Source organism: Chaetodon auriga, chromosome 7 (genome assembly GCF_051107435.1).
Source record: "Chaetodon auriga isolate fChaAug3 chromosome 7, fChaAug3.hap1, whole genome shotgun sequence".
Taxonomy (NCBI): Eukaryota; Metazoa; Chordata; class Actinopteri; order Chaetodontiformes; family Chaetodontidae; genus Chaetodon; species Chaetodon auriga.
In genome coordinates, this window is record NC_135080.1 from 18720324 (window position 1) to 18735623 (window position 15300).

Below are 15300 nucleotides of genomic sequence, written 5' to 3' on the forward strand. Positions count from 1 at the left end.
AGCTGCATGCTGGAAATATTGATCAATGAATATCAAGTAGCATTTTCCCCCTGAGGCAGATATGTGGCATTTTGGAATGAAATAATTCAGTCCTTGGGAATTAGACACGTCTCGGTCTAAGCTGTGCCATCAGATCCTATCAGATCCAGATGTGCATCAGACCCGAGCTTAATCCTTAGCAGAAGCATATGACTGTAACGATTTCACTTGATTTTCTGACTTATTGTTTTTTGCATTTGTTTGTTTGATTGTTTTTAACAATGATGAATGGAGCAATCATAACAAGACATCACTCATTAAGTTACTGTTAAGCAATATCCACATTCTGTGCCAGCCAAAAGCTGTCTGGCACAGGTCTGAGATGGTGACGCTGGCCGACTCTCTTCAAACACTAAGCAGTGATATCTGCATGTTATAATGTGAGCCATCATATGCATAATCTGTGCTGCAATTCCAACCAGGAACATGTTGGAAGCCACGTAATATCTTGGCCATCCCCGAGTTTCCACGTTTGTTTTCTTTAATAAACTCACATTGCTCCAGCTGAGCCACAGCAGAGGGGTCAGCGTATCTTGACCCCCCCTGCTTCTGTTGAGTCTTCAGCTGTGGAGGGAGGCCCAATGCTCAGACAAGACAGGCACATCAGGCCATGACAAGGGATTTTTTTGGGTCCAGCTAATGAGCAATAGGAAATGATTACAAAACCCAGAATTGTCAAATTGTCAGCTCATAAAGTCGGCTAAATGTGAGAATTTGAGAAGATTTTTTTTTTGGTTTGCTTTATTTGTGAAGCAACAGGTTCGTACTGGTAGAACAGCTGTATGTATTGATGGATAATGGCTGATGTCAGTAAACCAATATGATAGCAGCGCCCAAGCTTCCAACTCTGTTTTACTCCACTGTGGGCATGATTGTCATCCTAACATCAACAGGAAGCTACAGTTGCAACGTGCAGTGTAAACACAAACGACTTAGGATGCCAGACTGCGATATGACCAATAACTGCACATAATTGCTGTAAACAAAAATACACAAGAGATTGAAAATTTGACATCACAAGTTTCTGGGTAGCGTCAAATGAGTTGCGAGTTGCGAGCTGCGAGTGTAAGCTTATCATTCTTATGACAACACTACATCGTCCCACTTGAAACAGTGTGACATGTCGGGGAATGCGCCTCTTCTCTTTCTTGCAGAGAGTGAGATGAGAAGATTGATGCCACTCTCATATCTGTCTGTTAAACTTGAAACTACAGCCAGGAGATGGTTAGCTTAGCATAGCATAAAGAAGCAGGGCCAAACAGCTAGCCTGGCTCTGTCCGAAAGTAAAATAAAACACCTGCCAGCACCTCTAAACTCTTTCATTAACACATTATGTCTAATTTCTTGAATACGGACAAACAAGTGCAAAGTTATGTGCCAAGCAACCAGCAGAGACTCCAAGAAGTCACTGTGTGCATCCAAAAAACAGCACATAACCCCATGGAAAACCTTGTCGCTTACACCTTCAGTGTTTGAAAGGAAAAATAAGAGCTATAATGTGTAATGTGTGTTGGCTGTAGCATGGCTAGCAGTTTCCCCCTGTGTGCCGGCTTTCTGCTACGCTAAGCTAACCAGCTGCTGGCTGTAGTCTTATATTACAGTTGACAGACTTAAGAGTGGTGTCGATATTCTCGTCTAGATCTCTACAAGAAAGCGAGTAAGGGTATTTCCGAACATATCAAAGTATTGCTTAGGATGGTAACATATGGCGTGTTAACTTGTAACACTTGGAAAGTGAGTGAAGAAAGACATACCAAGCATTTGTTCCTTCCACCTACAGGAGGCGCTATCAGTGGTGAGTGAAGACCAATCCTTATTTGAGCCTCCGTACGCTGCTGCTGCCCCTCTCCCCAAGACAGACATGACTGCATCTGGCACACAGGACTACGGCCAGACCCACAAAATCAACCCCTTACCCCCACAGCAGGAGTGGATCAACCAGCCAGTGCGGGTCAACGTCAAGAGAGAATATGAGCACATGAATGGATCCAGGTATGACATGACAAACGCTTGCTGTGTCTTTCATTCTTTAGTGTTCAGTGAGAAACTAGTTTGTCGTTATCGGACATGTTGTGTTCATCACTGCAGCTGCTGCTGCTGCAAATGTTGACATTTGTCATTCAGCAGGCGGTTTCTAACCATGACTAACCTTCACGTTTTGCTTCCAGTCTTCTATACACTTGGTGTTGGGTTTAAATATCCCATGCTAAAGTCAATGATGGGAAAAGAAAAACCAACAACACCCAATTTGTCTGATGATAATATTTTTACAACTTTGCTCTATGTGTGTGTTTGTGTAGCAGGGAGTCTCCAGTGGACTGCAGTGTGGGTAAATGCAATAAGCTGGTAGGGGGTAACGACACATCCCAGATGAACTATGGAAACTACATGGATGAGAAGAACGCCCCTCCCCCTAACATGACCACCAATGAACGGAGAGTCATTGTACCTGCAGGTAAGAATCGCTCTTTGACCAACAGCCAACACGAGACGCATATGGTTGAATGTGTGTGTGTGTTCATAGAACGGTATATCTGTTTTTTCACTGCACATTTACACAGGTGCAAATTGTTGTAGGTGTTTTTCCTGTACTTCTGCTGTGATTGCAGACAGAATCACTCTTCTGTTTTGGTATAATTTTTGCCAATGCTGTAAATGTTTTATGAGCCCCATTTCTATTTAGCTGGTTCATGGGGTACAGCATTGTTCCAATGGTTTACATCACTCATGGGAGCACGGCTGAATGTGTGCAGGTAGAGATGTCTGTCTGCCAGACCTATATATTTCTTCACTGGTCTCACTAATTTAATCTTTCAGTGTATGAAATAACACCATTTGTGTAGTAACAAGTGCAGTTTCAGGGTTATGGACTTTAGAAAAGTCATTTTAACGCGTAAGTTGATTGCGTTGTTACGTTTAAATCAGAGAGCCAAACAGAATGACTGCATTTTCCTCCAAAAATGAGCTATGTGATTCATTTAATTAAAATCGAATGGAGCCTTGGTCATTTTTCCATTTTAAAGACTATTCAAGTGTTAGTGCGAAACTGATGCAAACGGCCACTCATCCATTAATCTAATAGGAGCCGCATTGAGGCCACTCCTTAACCATTAGTGGTAAGTTTGGGGTTTGGTTTTGAGATTGGATGTGTAGTATATCAGACATGGGTCATGCAGCACTTGCAATAACTCTGTTTGTTTTAGTTTATTTCATGCAAAATATACTACAAAGTTTGAACAATCACAAGAAGGGGTTTCAGAGTGAATACTACTCTGTTGAAAATCATTCACCTGAAACCTAATGTGAGTCATCCCACTCAGGCAAACTCTACCCATGTGGTTAAAATAAGACCAGGAATATTTACAAGTATCTGAACAAGGTCTGCTACTGATACAAAATTCTGTTTCCAATTTGTCCATTTCTCCCCCTCCCTTTACCTTAGTCAAATACGAGGCTCTCCCGCCTCTGTCTTCTCTGGTTCCTGTCCAGAAACAATTGTTATGAAGTCAATAAACTCTCTCTTGTTCTGCTGTGCTCCTGCAGACCCGTCGTTGTGGTCCCAGGACCATGTGCGCCAGTGGCTTGAGTGGGCCATCAAGGAGTACGGCCTGTTAGAGATCGACACAGCCATGTTTCAGAACACAGATGGCAAAGATCTCTGCAAGATGGGCAAGGATGACTTCCTCCGGCTCACCACCATGTACAACGCCGAAGTGCTTCTGTCTCATCTCAATTACCTCAGGGAAAGTAAGTACGCTTTGTGCAACTTCAGTGTGAGAATAGATAAAGATGATAATCAAAGATGAAATCCGGAGGAACAATGGATGATAAACAGTTAACAGGTTATTGAGGTTATTGGAACAAATATTGGACTCAAGTGAAAGTTGTTTGACAGTTCGACTGATAGAAAACAGACCAGGAAAATGTTCAGAATACTGAAGATATTCAGATTTTTTATTTTTTGGACAAAATAAGGAAAGTAAAAGGACAGTAAATTTGGTGAACTGTGCTCTTGGTATTCCTGCTGTACATTCGGCTGTTTGTGCTTAAGTTAAAGTCTGCACTGGCATCCATCTTTGCCAAAGAATGGAAGTCAAAATCAACTTTCAGTCAACACACAGGCCTCTTTTCATATATTTTTTTTCCTACTTTTGGATGAGACGTGAGAGTGAAAAAATGCCAAACCCGACCAAACAACATGACACTTTTTTTTTTTTTGTCACCGCACTTTACTCACATTACCATCAATAAACAATGAAACTGCTTTTACTGGAAACTCATTCCTCCATAATGCCTACCCAGTATTAAGCAGAGCTGGGGAAACCAAGAGGGTTTCTTTCCCTTCTCGAGATAACCATCGACTACATCCCCCACTTCACTTTGCAGCGCCTCATTCCACATGGTCCAAAGAGATGAAGCCCAGGTGCATTGCCTCAGGAATCATGCTCGGACTGTGTGTTCAGCACAGCAAAGAAAGTTGATCTGCAATTTGCAATGGGGGCAACTAAATTTGCCTCTTACCTTTGAAGAGCTCCTCGCTGCAATCCGGCTTCAAATGTTTCGGCAGGGAAACAAAGCCAGTCTTCTGAGGCAGTATGCAAATTACATTTAATTATAACATGTACATCTGGCATGGCTGTTTGAATACACAGTGATGTCTAGTTCAGACAGTAGGTATGTCCACTGTTTACTGTAAAAATAAGCACATCATGAGTAATGTGATTTTTGGACATACTGAGAACACTGTGTCCCGTTTTCTGAATTCTTTGCATTCTGTACGTTAAAATACAGAAAGCCTCCTCTGCTGTGGCTGCAGAATATCATGACACCATGTTGGGTGGAGCGACTGATGGCTCAACTAAATTTAACATTACTCCCGAGAAATTGCGATGGGCCTCGGCGTGATGTAATGGGAACTGTATTTTGTGGGTGTCAACAGTTTTCTCTGTGCACGGCGTCTGGGCAGAGAGAGATGCTTGTCATGAGTATAACAGCCTCATTGTGCAGCGCTGCAGCGGGTGGATCTGTCTGACCGCCACTGGGCACACTCCGCAGAGCAGTTTTCATTATGGCCACTGGCTGCGGGACTTAGCCACGGCTTAGGCGTGCTGCACCGCGACTCTGCCCATTGCTGCCCTTTTTTTGATTTAGACCTTGTGTGTTTTGGAGACAGAAGAGATGTCTCGGGAATCCTCTCCACTTGCCAGTTGAAATTGCTTTGGATCCATTCCCGACAATCAAAAAGATGAATGCTCCCGTCTCGTGCCTGGACTGACTGACCTGTTTTGCGGCAGCTCTGAGAAGCAAGCAGTGTGTATTATTGACACTGGGAGCCTAAGGGCAAGAGGAACCATGTTAGTAAATGAACGTCTAAGGACGAATGAGAAGGAGGAGGCGGAGGAAGAGGAGGAGGAGGGTTGAGGCTTTTTGTAGACCCTGCAGCGCTGATGATTTGGAAACGAAAGCCGTTCTCTCTTTTCCCCCCGCAGCACAAACAAACACAATCATAGACGAGGAGTAACCCTGTCCAGAAAATAGACCTCTGGCTTCACTCACGAGAGCTGGAGCTGGGCCGAGCTTCCAGAATACAGAAAAAGAGAAAGGGAGGGAAGGACTTAGCCAAGTCCTGGAAGTATTAGTGATTACAGGTCATGTGATGTCTTCCTCCAACCGATCTTTCCTACATTACCCCCCATCTTCCTCCAGAAAAATGGATGATCCAAGGGGGTACTGCAATCATTTCATACACATCTGTGTGCATTATGTGCGCCTTTGGTTCTGTTTATTGAACCTCTGATTAACATTCCTCAGAGTCATTAAGCCCTGTATGTAGACTCGGCACGGGGCAAGGACACACTTCCCCACCCTACAGCCATACCATAACAAAACATTCCTGCCACGTCATGCGCAGACATATTGCTCAGACACCCACACTGGTGCAACCGCGGGCACAATCTGAACATCTGTCTGGCTACCCAGCTGCTTGCAGTAACAAGAGTAGTTGCCCATGCATTATTTTGGCCTCATTGTTGGTCACTTATCCAGATTTTTATAAGTGATGGCCGCCCGCACCCCAATGTGCTTTCAATTTGGGGTGCAATTTGAGAATTTGTTCAAATTAGTCTGTCAGGGAGGGACCGCGGACTGTTTGCTTTATCGCACCCATGTAGGTCGGTTTGATACCACATGTGCTGGAAACGGAGCAGAGCAAAAAAAGAAAAAAAGAAAAACCTCAGACAACGAAAGACTGTATCCTCTGACACACAGATACAAGAAGATAGAGAGGAACAGAGAATGGAGAAATGAAATGGGATTGAGGATGGGAGGTAACAAGGCAGGGAACTGAGAGCAAATCCACTGTGGATTTAAACACACATAATAGTAGAAATTGGACGAAGAAATATCCTTGACAGATACATTGTACAGTAGTTATTTGAGGACAAGGGCAGGAGGGTGTGAGCAAGAGAAACAGTTACACAAAGCGAGTGTGAGATAGAAAAAAAGTTGCGGGGGTGAACTATTTTTTAGAAGTGTGTGGAAACGGTCCGAGGTGGTCGTGATTGAGTGCCGTTGGAGAATAGCAATAGTTCTGTTTCCCAGCTGTCGCCGCTGCTTGTGTGTCTGGATGGATTTACAGTGAGGGAGTCAAGACAGAGAGAGAGAGAGAGAGAGAGAGAGAGAGAGAGAGAGAGAGAGAGAGAGAGAGAGAGAGAGAGTGATAAGTCTGGGCTTCTGCACTGCTGCTGCTCGCTCCAGAGTGGGGGACATTCTCGAGCCCTCAATAGTTTATACAGACCATAAACATCTGGGCTCGAAGGCTGAGTAGGGAAAAAGGAGGTCTGGAGAGCTCTCTTTCTCCCTCTCTCTCTCCTCTTTCTCCCCTCACAACATTTTTATTGAGCTCCCCTTGCATTAGTTCTTTCTATTGGCAGATTATCACTGGTGCAGAGGGGCTCAACGGCCTGGCTCTGCGCCCTTCACTGTTAGCCGTCTGCTGTTAGCCACCATTACAGAGCAGTTTGCGGCTCCTCACTTGACTGCTGGGCTTCAGACACTTAGCACTACAGGAATTTATGTACATATCACATTAGCATAAGTGGAGGTGGATAATAAGCAGTTGCTATTCATGTAAACACTGAGATGAGCTCAGCTGTAATTTAAGATAGCTGCTTAGAGGTCCATTATTGTGCTTTCAACCCAATTGCCAGTTAAGAATGTTGATTTGGGGTAATTCTGCAAAACCTTGGATTTCAGTCAGTGATGTTTCTTAATGTTAATCCCAACATTGGAATTCTTTCTGTAATACCTGTGCAAGGCAAAGTGCAGTTATGGCAAACAAACTGTGGTTGCCAGTCTACTCCAACAGAAGTGCTCGCCAGGCGGTTGAACTGGGCATGTGTGGACTCACACACATCTTCCCGACACCGAAATTTCTCTAACTTTCCGAAACTGACATTCTGAAATTCACAGCCACATTATTCAATGATTGGTCAGGTCTGTAGAGGTGAGAAAGTTAGCAGGGTTTTAACTTTTTTTTTTTTCACGCACCTATTTTTGGCTTTAAGGTTAGGCAACTAAAATATTGGGCAGGAGATGGGATGTGAACAGTACACACACTAAAAGGTTTTGTGGACCTACAAGAACTCGTTCGACTCTTGCGTTTGTTCTACCGTTTCAGGAATTGAAACAAACAACCCATTATGCTGCTCTCTGGTGAGGACAGTTTTGAATACCCGCCCAGAATCCATCAGAATTACATTCATATTGGACAGTTGCACACCACGAGATTTATGTCCAATGCCAAAATTCAGTGCCAATGCAGGAAGTCGTGTGCCCTTTACGTAGCAAGGTGGAAAGTACGGCGGAGGTCATGGTGTGGGATGGGTGTGTAGTGCCTTTGAATTTCAAATGTGAGTTCATGCCCAGTCACAGACCAGGACTTAAAACCCAAACCATAGTCTTTCCTTAAGCATACCCAAGTTTTTGTGATGTCATCGGCAATGAGAAAGAGTTAGTAAAGAGTTTAAGTAATGATACTTTTTTCAGCAAGGAGTAGTGTAAGGGATTCCAATTTCAGTAATTACATTTGGACGTAAGTAATGTAATTACTGTCACCAATCTCAGTAACATTTCATTGCTTTGTTTGTTTGTATGCTGTTTTACAGGGAGTGTATTGAGGCATTGGTTTGGTGCCCTGTCAGTGGGAGACTGATCCCGTACATGTTAGCTCGATACAGGGACTGGAGGTGTGAGGAAGCAGGCTGTCTTCATAGCTGACCTGCTACTATTAGCTACTAGTAAATCCTTCAAGAATCAACCTGACTTTGTTCAGGATTGGAGGGAACACCATTTCTAACCTTGGCGCTCCATATATTACTCTGTGGCTTGGTCACATAGACTCCTCAGCATAAACCCTTTGGAGAAAATGACAGACTTTTTTTTTTCTTTTCCTGCAGCGAAAGCCAATATTTAAAAGCAGTATTTCTACCGACTGCGCCCGTGGACAAAGTTCACACCTCGTACAGTTTGTAGTGCTGCTGCTAAAACATTGTACACAGTTTGGAAATATTCTATTTAAAAGTTGTTTTTTCTCACACGAAGATGTTCTCGCTCGAGTAATAAGTAAACTAAATTCTCTTTTAATGAGTAATGTATAATAAGTAATGTTGAAAGGGCTGCATTTATAAGTGCTTTTCTGGTGTACTGACCAGTCAAAGCGCTTTACAGCACATGCCACATTCACATACATACTCACACACTGACAGCACAGCCATCAGGAGCAATTTGGGGGGCAGTTTCCTTCCCAAGGACAGTACGATATGCAGACTGGAGGAGCTGGGGATCGAACCACTTACCTTCTGATAAGTGGATGTCCCGCTCTGCCTCCTGAGCCGCCCAAACTGCTAACAAACAATGTCATTCTGACAGTCGGGTCTGTCAGCTGAGAAAATGCTCACGTGGGTTGCTTTGGAAAGCAATTACAAATAATCTCTTTTGGTTTGGAGAACTTGTTGGAAATTTCTCATGTGCACCGTGTAAGGCTGAAAACCAGCTACTACTCACTGCAGCTCTATCCTATAGAGCTAAATTGATGACATGCTGCTGGCTGGGGCCCATTTGGCACCCTTGAAGTGGCAAGGTGCCCAAAACTGGGTGACTGGGACCCTCAGTTTGTTGACAAAGCTCAGACCACATGTCTGAGGTAATGGTATCATATAACTCTATAGAATCAACAGCAGGGGCCTGATGGAGGTCAATCACAATGCTGAACAAGCCTGCAAAGATCTCTGTCAATATTATTGGCGTGCTAAACTGGAGGACAGGGCCTTTTGAAGGAGCCATCAGTCATAGGAAGGAAAGAAAAGAAAATTGTTTGTGGATGTTATGTAATCTAGCAGACTGTGAGCAGATGTTACTGGAGAGGGAAAGAGAGAGTGAGGGTCTTAAAGGCTGAACACTGGCCAGTCCTCCCACTGCGCTGTCAGATTACCGGGACATGTTTGTTTTCTGAGGGAGGAAGAAGCCGTCCAAATAAATAGGCAGCATGGCCAAGACTCCCTCCACCAAACTGTCAGCTGTGGTGTCTCTCTCTCTCCCTCTCTCACTCGCTCTCCTACAGCAGTCCTGAATTTCTCTGTGGGATGGTTTGAGGTTTTCTCAGCAATGCTGCCTGTTTGCCTGTCTGGGTCAGCCCACATATGTGGCACACAGTAGGAAAAGGGTTAACAGCCCCTTCCTCTTTGCTTCTCTCTCTCTCCCTCTTTTTCTGTCCGTCTGTACATCTTTCTCTTACACTTTCTTCCCCGTTCCAAAGATGGGGCTTTGGTAGCTTGCCCCTGTGCGCTTACACTCTGCGTGTGGAATTATTTTTGTACGGGGAGCTGCATTTGATTGCTGTGGAGGGACCCTGCCTCATACAATGGCTCCCCTGTTCTGAGGCCCCCAGGTTTCTAAACTAGACCCAGAGCCTTGGGGGTGCTGTGGAGTAGGTAGAAATGGGAGGGGTGGGGTGTTGGGAGGTTAGAATACATTTGTGGAGCACCCCACTCTTCCCCCGCAGCCACCCCCTAAAAAAAACAGACCCCTAGTTTGCCACCATGGGCCCCTTCACCCCTCAAGCCCAGCAGCAGCAGCAGCAGCAGCAGCAGCAGCAGCAGCAGCAGCAGCAGCAGCAGCAGCAGCAGCAGCAGAGCGAGTCAGCCAGGATCCTGCATCAAATCTCCACAAAAGCATTTCATTTTGCTGCAGGAGTTCTTTGTTCTTTTTCAGATTGCCCCATTCAGAAAGGTATCTTTCCTACTCAGCGGCTCTCCGTAGCCATCTCAGTGCTAAATCTTAACACTTCCCATGTAGTAGCTGCTCTTGTGTTTTCTCTGTGCATTTTTGGGTCTGTTTTTCCACTCTCTGATTTATGCCTGGGGGCAGCTAAAATTAAGAGAGCATTTTGGTGCCGCCCAGGGTGCCTGTGTAAGTAGAGGAATGCAGTGCAGAGTTCTGCTCCATAAGGTGAAATGAATAGGCAGCCATATGCAGAGTCTTGCCTCTCTGATTTTATTATTCAGGAGTAGGGATTGCAGTTAAAATGCTGACAGGCCATGAGCCTTTACCTAGATTTAAAGGACTGACCATGTGCTGGATTCCATTTTTTGGGGGGACTAGATTTATGTGTCTTGAATTACTTTCCTTCAGAGATCATTTTTTAAGACAAAACAGCAACACAATTCAAGAAATGAAAAGGGGCTCTATAGTGCTGCTTGACAGTAATTGAACCGAACCTTCTACTGCCACCTGCTGGCTCTGGTTATACCCTGTAAGGTTTTTATCACACAGGTTTCAGAGTGTGCACAAGGGTTCCTTACACAATTTTCCTTACAGAAGATTTATCATGATGAATGTGCAAAATTAGTATCTTCAAGTACTCAGCAAGATCTCTTATTCTAAACCAAGCATTAATAAGAATCCTATTGCTCAACCGTATGCAATCATGTATAAGGTGTACTGTTAATCACTGGATGCTCTTATGTAAGAATTTATGAACATTGACTTGTTTCTTATACAGGTTTTCATATCCTCGTTATGGGTGTCATTCATTTGGCTTCATGCATTACATTACTGGTGGAATAGACCTTGCATTGTCTTAATATGCCCTCTTTTGTCTCATTTTATTACAGGTAGCTCATCATTATCCTACAATACACCATCTCACACAGACCCATCCCCACGCCTGGCTGCCAAAGAGGGTAGGGACACATTTTTTTTTAAATCATTTAGGCTTTTTACTAATTTCTATCTGTGTGATTGTATATTTGGGTTAATGTAACAGATTGGATAAGGTGAGATTATCTGACTACCTAAGAGAAGAATGGGAGATAAAAACATGCCCGCTTCAGGCAAGCAGATGCAAACACATACACACAGAGCAGACACACACAGAGACACAAATCCAAAGCACATGCAGTCATTGATTGCCACTTACAAAGCTCTGTGCAGGTGCACGTTTTGTGTCATTAAAAATAATATGAGCTGCAAAAACAGTCTATGCTGTTCAGGACCGCTACCTGACAGCACGTACTAGCTCAGAGGGGCAATTTCAGCATAGAGAGATATTATCAAAAAGACAAAAAGCAGTGTGCTGATGAGCTCTGTCCACAGCAGCAGGAGTGAGAACAGATGGCAAATGTGATGATTAACGGAGAGAAGCAGGACATAAGACATGAATGAGGGTGTTTGCTGGAGAGACAGGCATCAGAGGCAGGTGCTGAAGCAACAATGTGTACAATAAACATGGAAGAAGAGCCTGATTAGCTGATTCCGACCAGACTGGAGTGGAAAGGAGTGTGTATGTGTGTGTCTCCACTGTGTGATTAAGTCTGTATAAGTGTATAAGTAATGACTGAGGGGATGACAGAAGGTGACAGGGAGAGTAACCGTACAACATAATGAATGAATGAATAAGCTTTTAGGGGTGAATGTACGCATAAAAGATTTATTAACATGTACTTTATTCTTTACTGTGTTAGCGGTTTGGTGTCTCAGCAGGCCAAAAATGACTGTATCCAATTTGCTCACTGAATCAGCACTGACAAATCTGCAGTAAAGTAGAAATGCAGCAGTCAAATGAGACCTGGTGTAATGTTGCACTAGTAAATTCTTGCAAAAGCCAAGCTGAGTTTCTAAGAACAACGCCCACAGCAGCTCAGGATGATTGTCTCTTTCCTTTGGATACCTTTCCACTCTACAAACATTATTTTGTGCTGACACACAATGAACCACAGCGTATCGTCCAAAAAAAAGCTACACATCCTTTACATCGGCTATATGGTGTCACTGCCAGAGACGGGAGAACGGACTGCAATAACAGTGATAGCCTCGCTCACAGGATGAGGGGCTCTATCAAGGCAGGAGGAGAGGAAACACTAGGTCTGATAAGTGTCCGAGAATGCCCTCTGCCGCTTTCTCTATCTGCCCCAGTGGTGAGCGTTAGCAGGCTGTGTACTTGTTCTCGCCCAGCTTCAATACCAATAGACCAATGGGCAGGCCAGATAAGATTCTGCTCAGTCACCCCCGACCCCGGTCTTCCTGGTTCTCAGTGCTAGGTATTTGGACTGGCAGGAATAGAGGGTCACTCCCTTCAACAGCATTTCCTTTTCCTAAGAGGTGACTTCTATTATGGGCTCCTGTAACACAGCCCCTGTCTCCAACAGGGTGGCTTTTCAGGAATTGGGAAATACAATCAACTTATCAGATTCATACCCATCCGATTTAAAATGAATCCCTTTGCTTTGAAATACTGGTATTCACCTTGTTAACCACATTCAGTATTAGAAAACGTTACTTTCATGCCCAATTAAGTGAAAAGGTGAAACAAGATGGAGAAGAAAAACACCCAAATTGGACTTGGGAGTCTGTGACTCAACAATAAAAGAAGTCTTGCTTCAGGAGAAGCCTTTATCAACATTTTCTCAGATCAACATTGCCAGATGTTCAAGTTCATATTGCTTTTAGAGAACAGTCAAATACCATTCAGGCTCTTTGGGGTAGAGTAAGCATGAGCATGCAGCAGGAGACAACCCTTAATCTGCTCCAGACTCTGTGGTGTAAAATGCAATGTTATGAATAAAAGAGAGCATATAAAACACGGAATGCAGCAGCTATGAAAGAGTGTGTGTATGTGTATGTGTGTGTGTGGATCTAAAGTCTACTATTTGCCTGTGGATAGGCATGTGTGTGTGTGGGTGGGTTCCTGTATGTCTTAGTGCAGAATGTGTTACTGTGTGCATTAGCATTGCTTTCATGCCTGTATGGTATGTTGTATGTAGCATTATCTTCATGCTAATGTGTGCAGATTATACAGCTTTTTTCTCTCTGGTGAGTTTTTGTACTTTTATCAATTTGTGTCCCTGCTCTGAAATTTCATAAATCGCTGCATAGTCTCCGCTGCTTCTCAGTGAATGAGGTGAAGATGATGAATCACCTCTGTGAATTTGTTTATTTTTCTGCTGCGTCAAAGTGGCAATACAACTTCAAGTGCGCCATTGTGCGTGCAAGCTGTTCTACACTTACGACTTTCAATTTCAGTTGCTCCCCTTTGAATAAAAATGAGAGATATAATTCTTTCTCTAGAATAAATCCAATGAAAAGGTAAACTAATAAAGTTGCATATAACATTTTCCCTTACATATACATGAATGTGTGTGTGTGTGTGTGTGTGTGTGTGTGTGTGTGTGTGTGTATGTGTGTGTGTGTGTGCAGCATTGTTGCAGTCCACTGTTTCTCTGAACTTTGTTTTCACTGGATGCTTCTCTGTTCTCGTGCACCCACTGTCTCATCGCTGTGTCTTAACTCCTGTACTTTGCCATCATTCTCCTCCTCTTATGGCTCCGTCCTCACACAGATGGCTTTTAAAGCACCTGTATTACGGGTATTAAAAAAAGTTTACCCTGTCTGGGTCTCTCTCCTTGGCTCAGACTCTGGGTTAAAAACAGTCCAGAGCTCCACTCTCTCCTTCTCCTCTCTTTCTGTCTATCTCACCCTCTCTGCTCAGTTGTCCTTTCTCTCCCACTCCATCTCCCTCTGCCTCTCTCCGTCACTCTCTATGTCTCTCTGCCTCTCTCTCCCTCTCTGTCTAGCACTCGGGCCTTGTTTTGACTAACTGGTCCTGCAGTCGAAGTCTCCCAGGAGCGTGCACCACACCCCAGACCAGAGTGGAAACTGGCTCAAGTCGCAGTCAGAGCGAGGCCTGGAAAAATGAAGGAGGGAGGGAGGGGTTAGGGAAGAGGCGGCTCTGTGTGTGCACATTCGGGTCTGTGTCTGTGTTTGTGTGGCTGGCTTGCCCTGAGTACCCCCGGCCACTTGGGCTTTGTACATTTTACCTCTGCTGCTTCTTCCTTCTTCTGCACTTTTACTTTCACTTCTCCACCTTTCACTCCGTCCAATTAACCCTAGAACAGAGTGATTACATGGGTGAAAACCTCAAACTGTGTCTATTATCACTCGCATGCTGGTAAAGCGAAAAAAAGGAGCTAAAAATAAAAAAGTTTAGGAGGTCAGTGAAATCTGCTGCCAACAAGTACACCAAAGGTATCTTAAAATGTGGATGAGCCCATATTACTGGGCATCTGCTCTAGCCCATACCAGACAGTAGCAGGGTTTGCTGCCATTGTTTTCTTTTCAAATTCCAAAGTTGTGTTTCGTCGGACTATTTTTTCACATGATTTTTTCTCCTCCTGTTCTGCTCTTAAGTTTCTTCCTCTCTTTCTCTTTCAAGGCCTTGTTATGCACTCACTCCATCTTCTTCTGTCTGCTTCTCAATAACCTCTCCCTTTCTGTGGCTCCTTCACCTTCTCATCTCTCGTCTCAGCTTCTCCCCCACCATCTCCTCTCCTGTGTGTAACCCCTTGCTGGACGTAGGGAGGTAGCCCCGTTGCTTTTTTTTTTTTTTTTTTTTTTTTTAAAGTGGTAGAGGGTGGATGAAGTGTGTGTGCGTGTGTGTGTGTGTGTGTGTGTGTGTGTATGTGTGTGTGTGTGATGGAGGGGGGGGGGGGGGGCTGGCGGTGAGAAGAGGGGAAAAAAGGGCCAGTAAAACAAAGAGAGGTTGTCTGCAGGCGAGGTAGGCAGGAAACACAAGTCTCCCAGGACTCTCCCCCAGTCACTGCTCCTTGGCTATCCTGCCGGCCCACACCAGATTGAACCTGACAGCCCCGCTGAGCCACGGCAGCCCGCTTGTTATTTGTCCCTCCTCTCCCTCTTTTTGTCTTTTTC

At 44.3% G+C, this 15300-nt stretch overlaps 1 protein-coding gene across 6 annotated transcripts in view; it reads left to right on the forward strand.

Annotated features, from left to right (window-relative positions):
• fli1 (Fli-1 proto-oncogene, ETS transcription factor) overlaps positions 1–15300 on the forward strand; it is a 32144-nt gene that overhangs the window by 9742 nt on the left and 7102 nt on the right. For 3 of the 6 annotated variants that reach the window (XM_076735636.1, XM_076735638.1, XM_076735641.1), the window contains 4 exons: positions 1820–2031; positions 2340–2494; positions 3583–3786; positions 11211–11279. In XM_076735636.1, the coding sequence (XP_076591751.1) occupies positions 1820–2031; positions 2340–2494; positions 3583–3786; positions 11211–11279 (640 nt within the window). The remainder of the gene's footprint in view (positions 1–1819; positions 2032–2339; positions 2495–3582; positions 3787–11210; positions 11280–15300) is intronic. The other 3 variants (XM_076735637.1, XM_076735639.1, XM_076735642.1) reach the window with 1 other exon arrangement.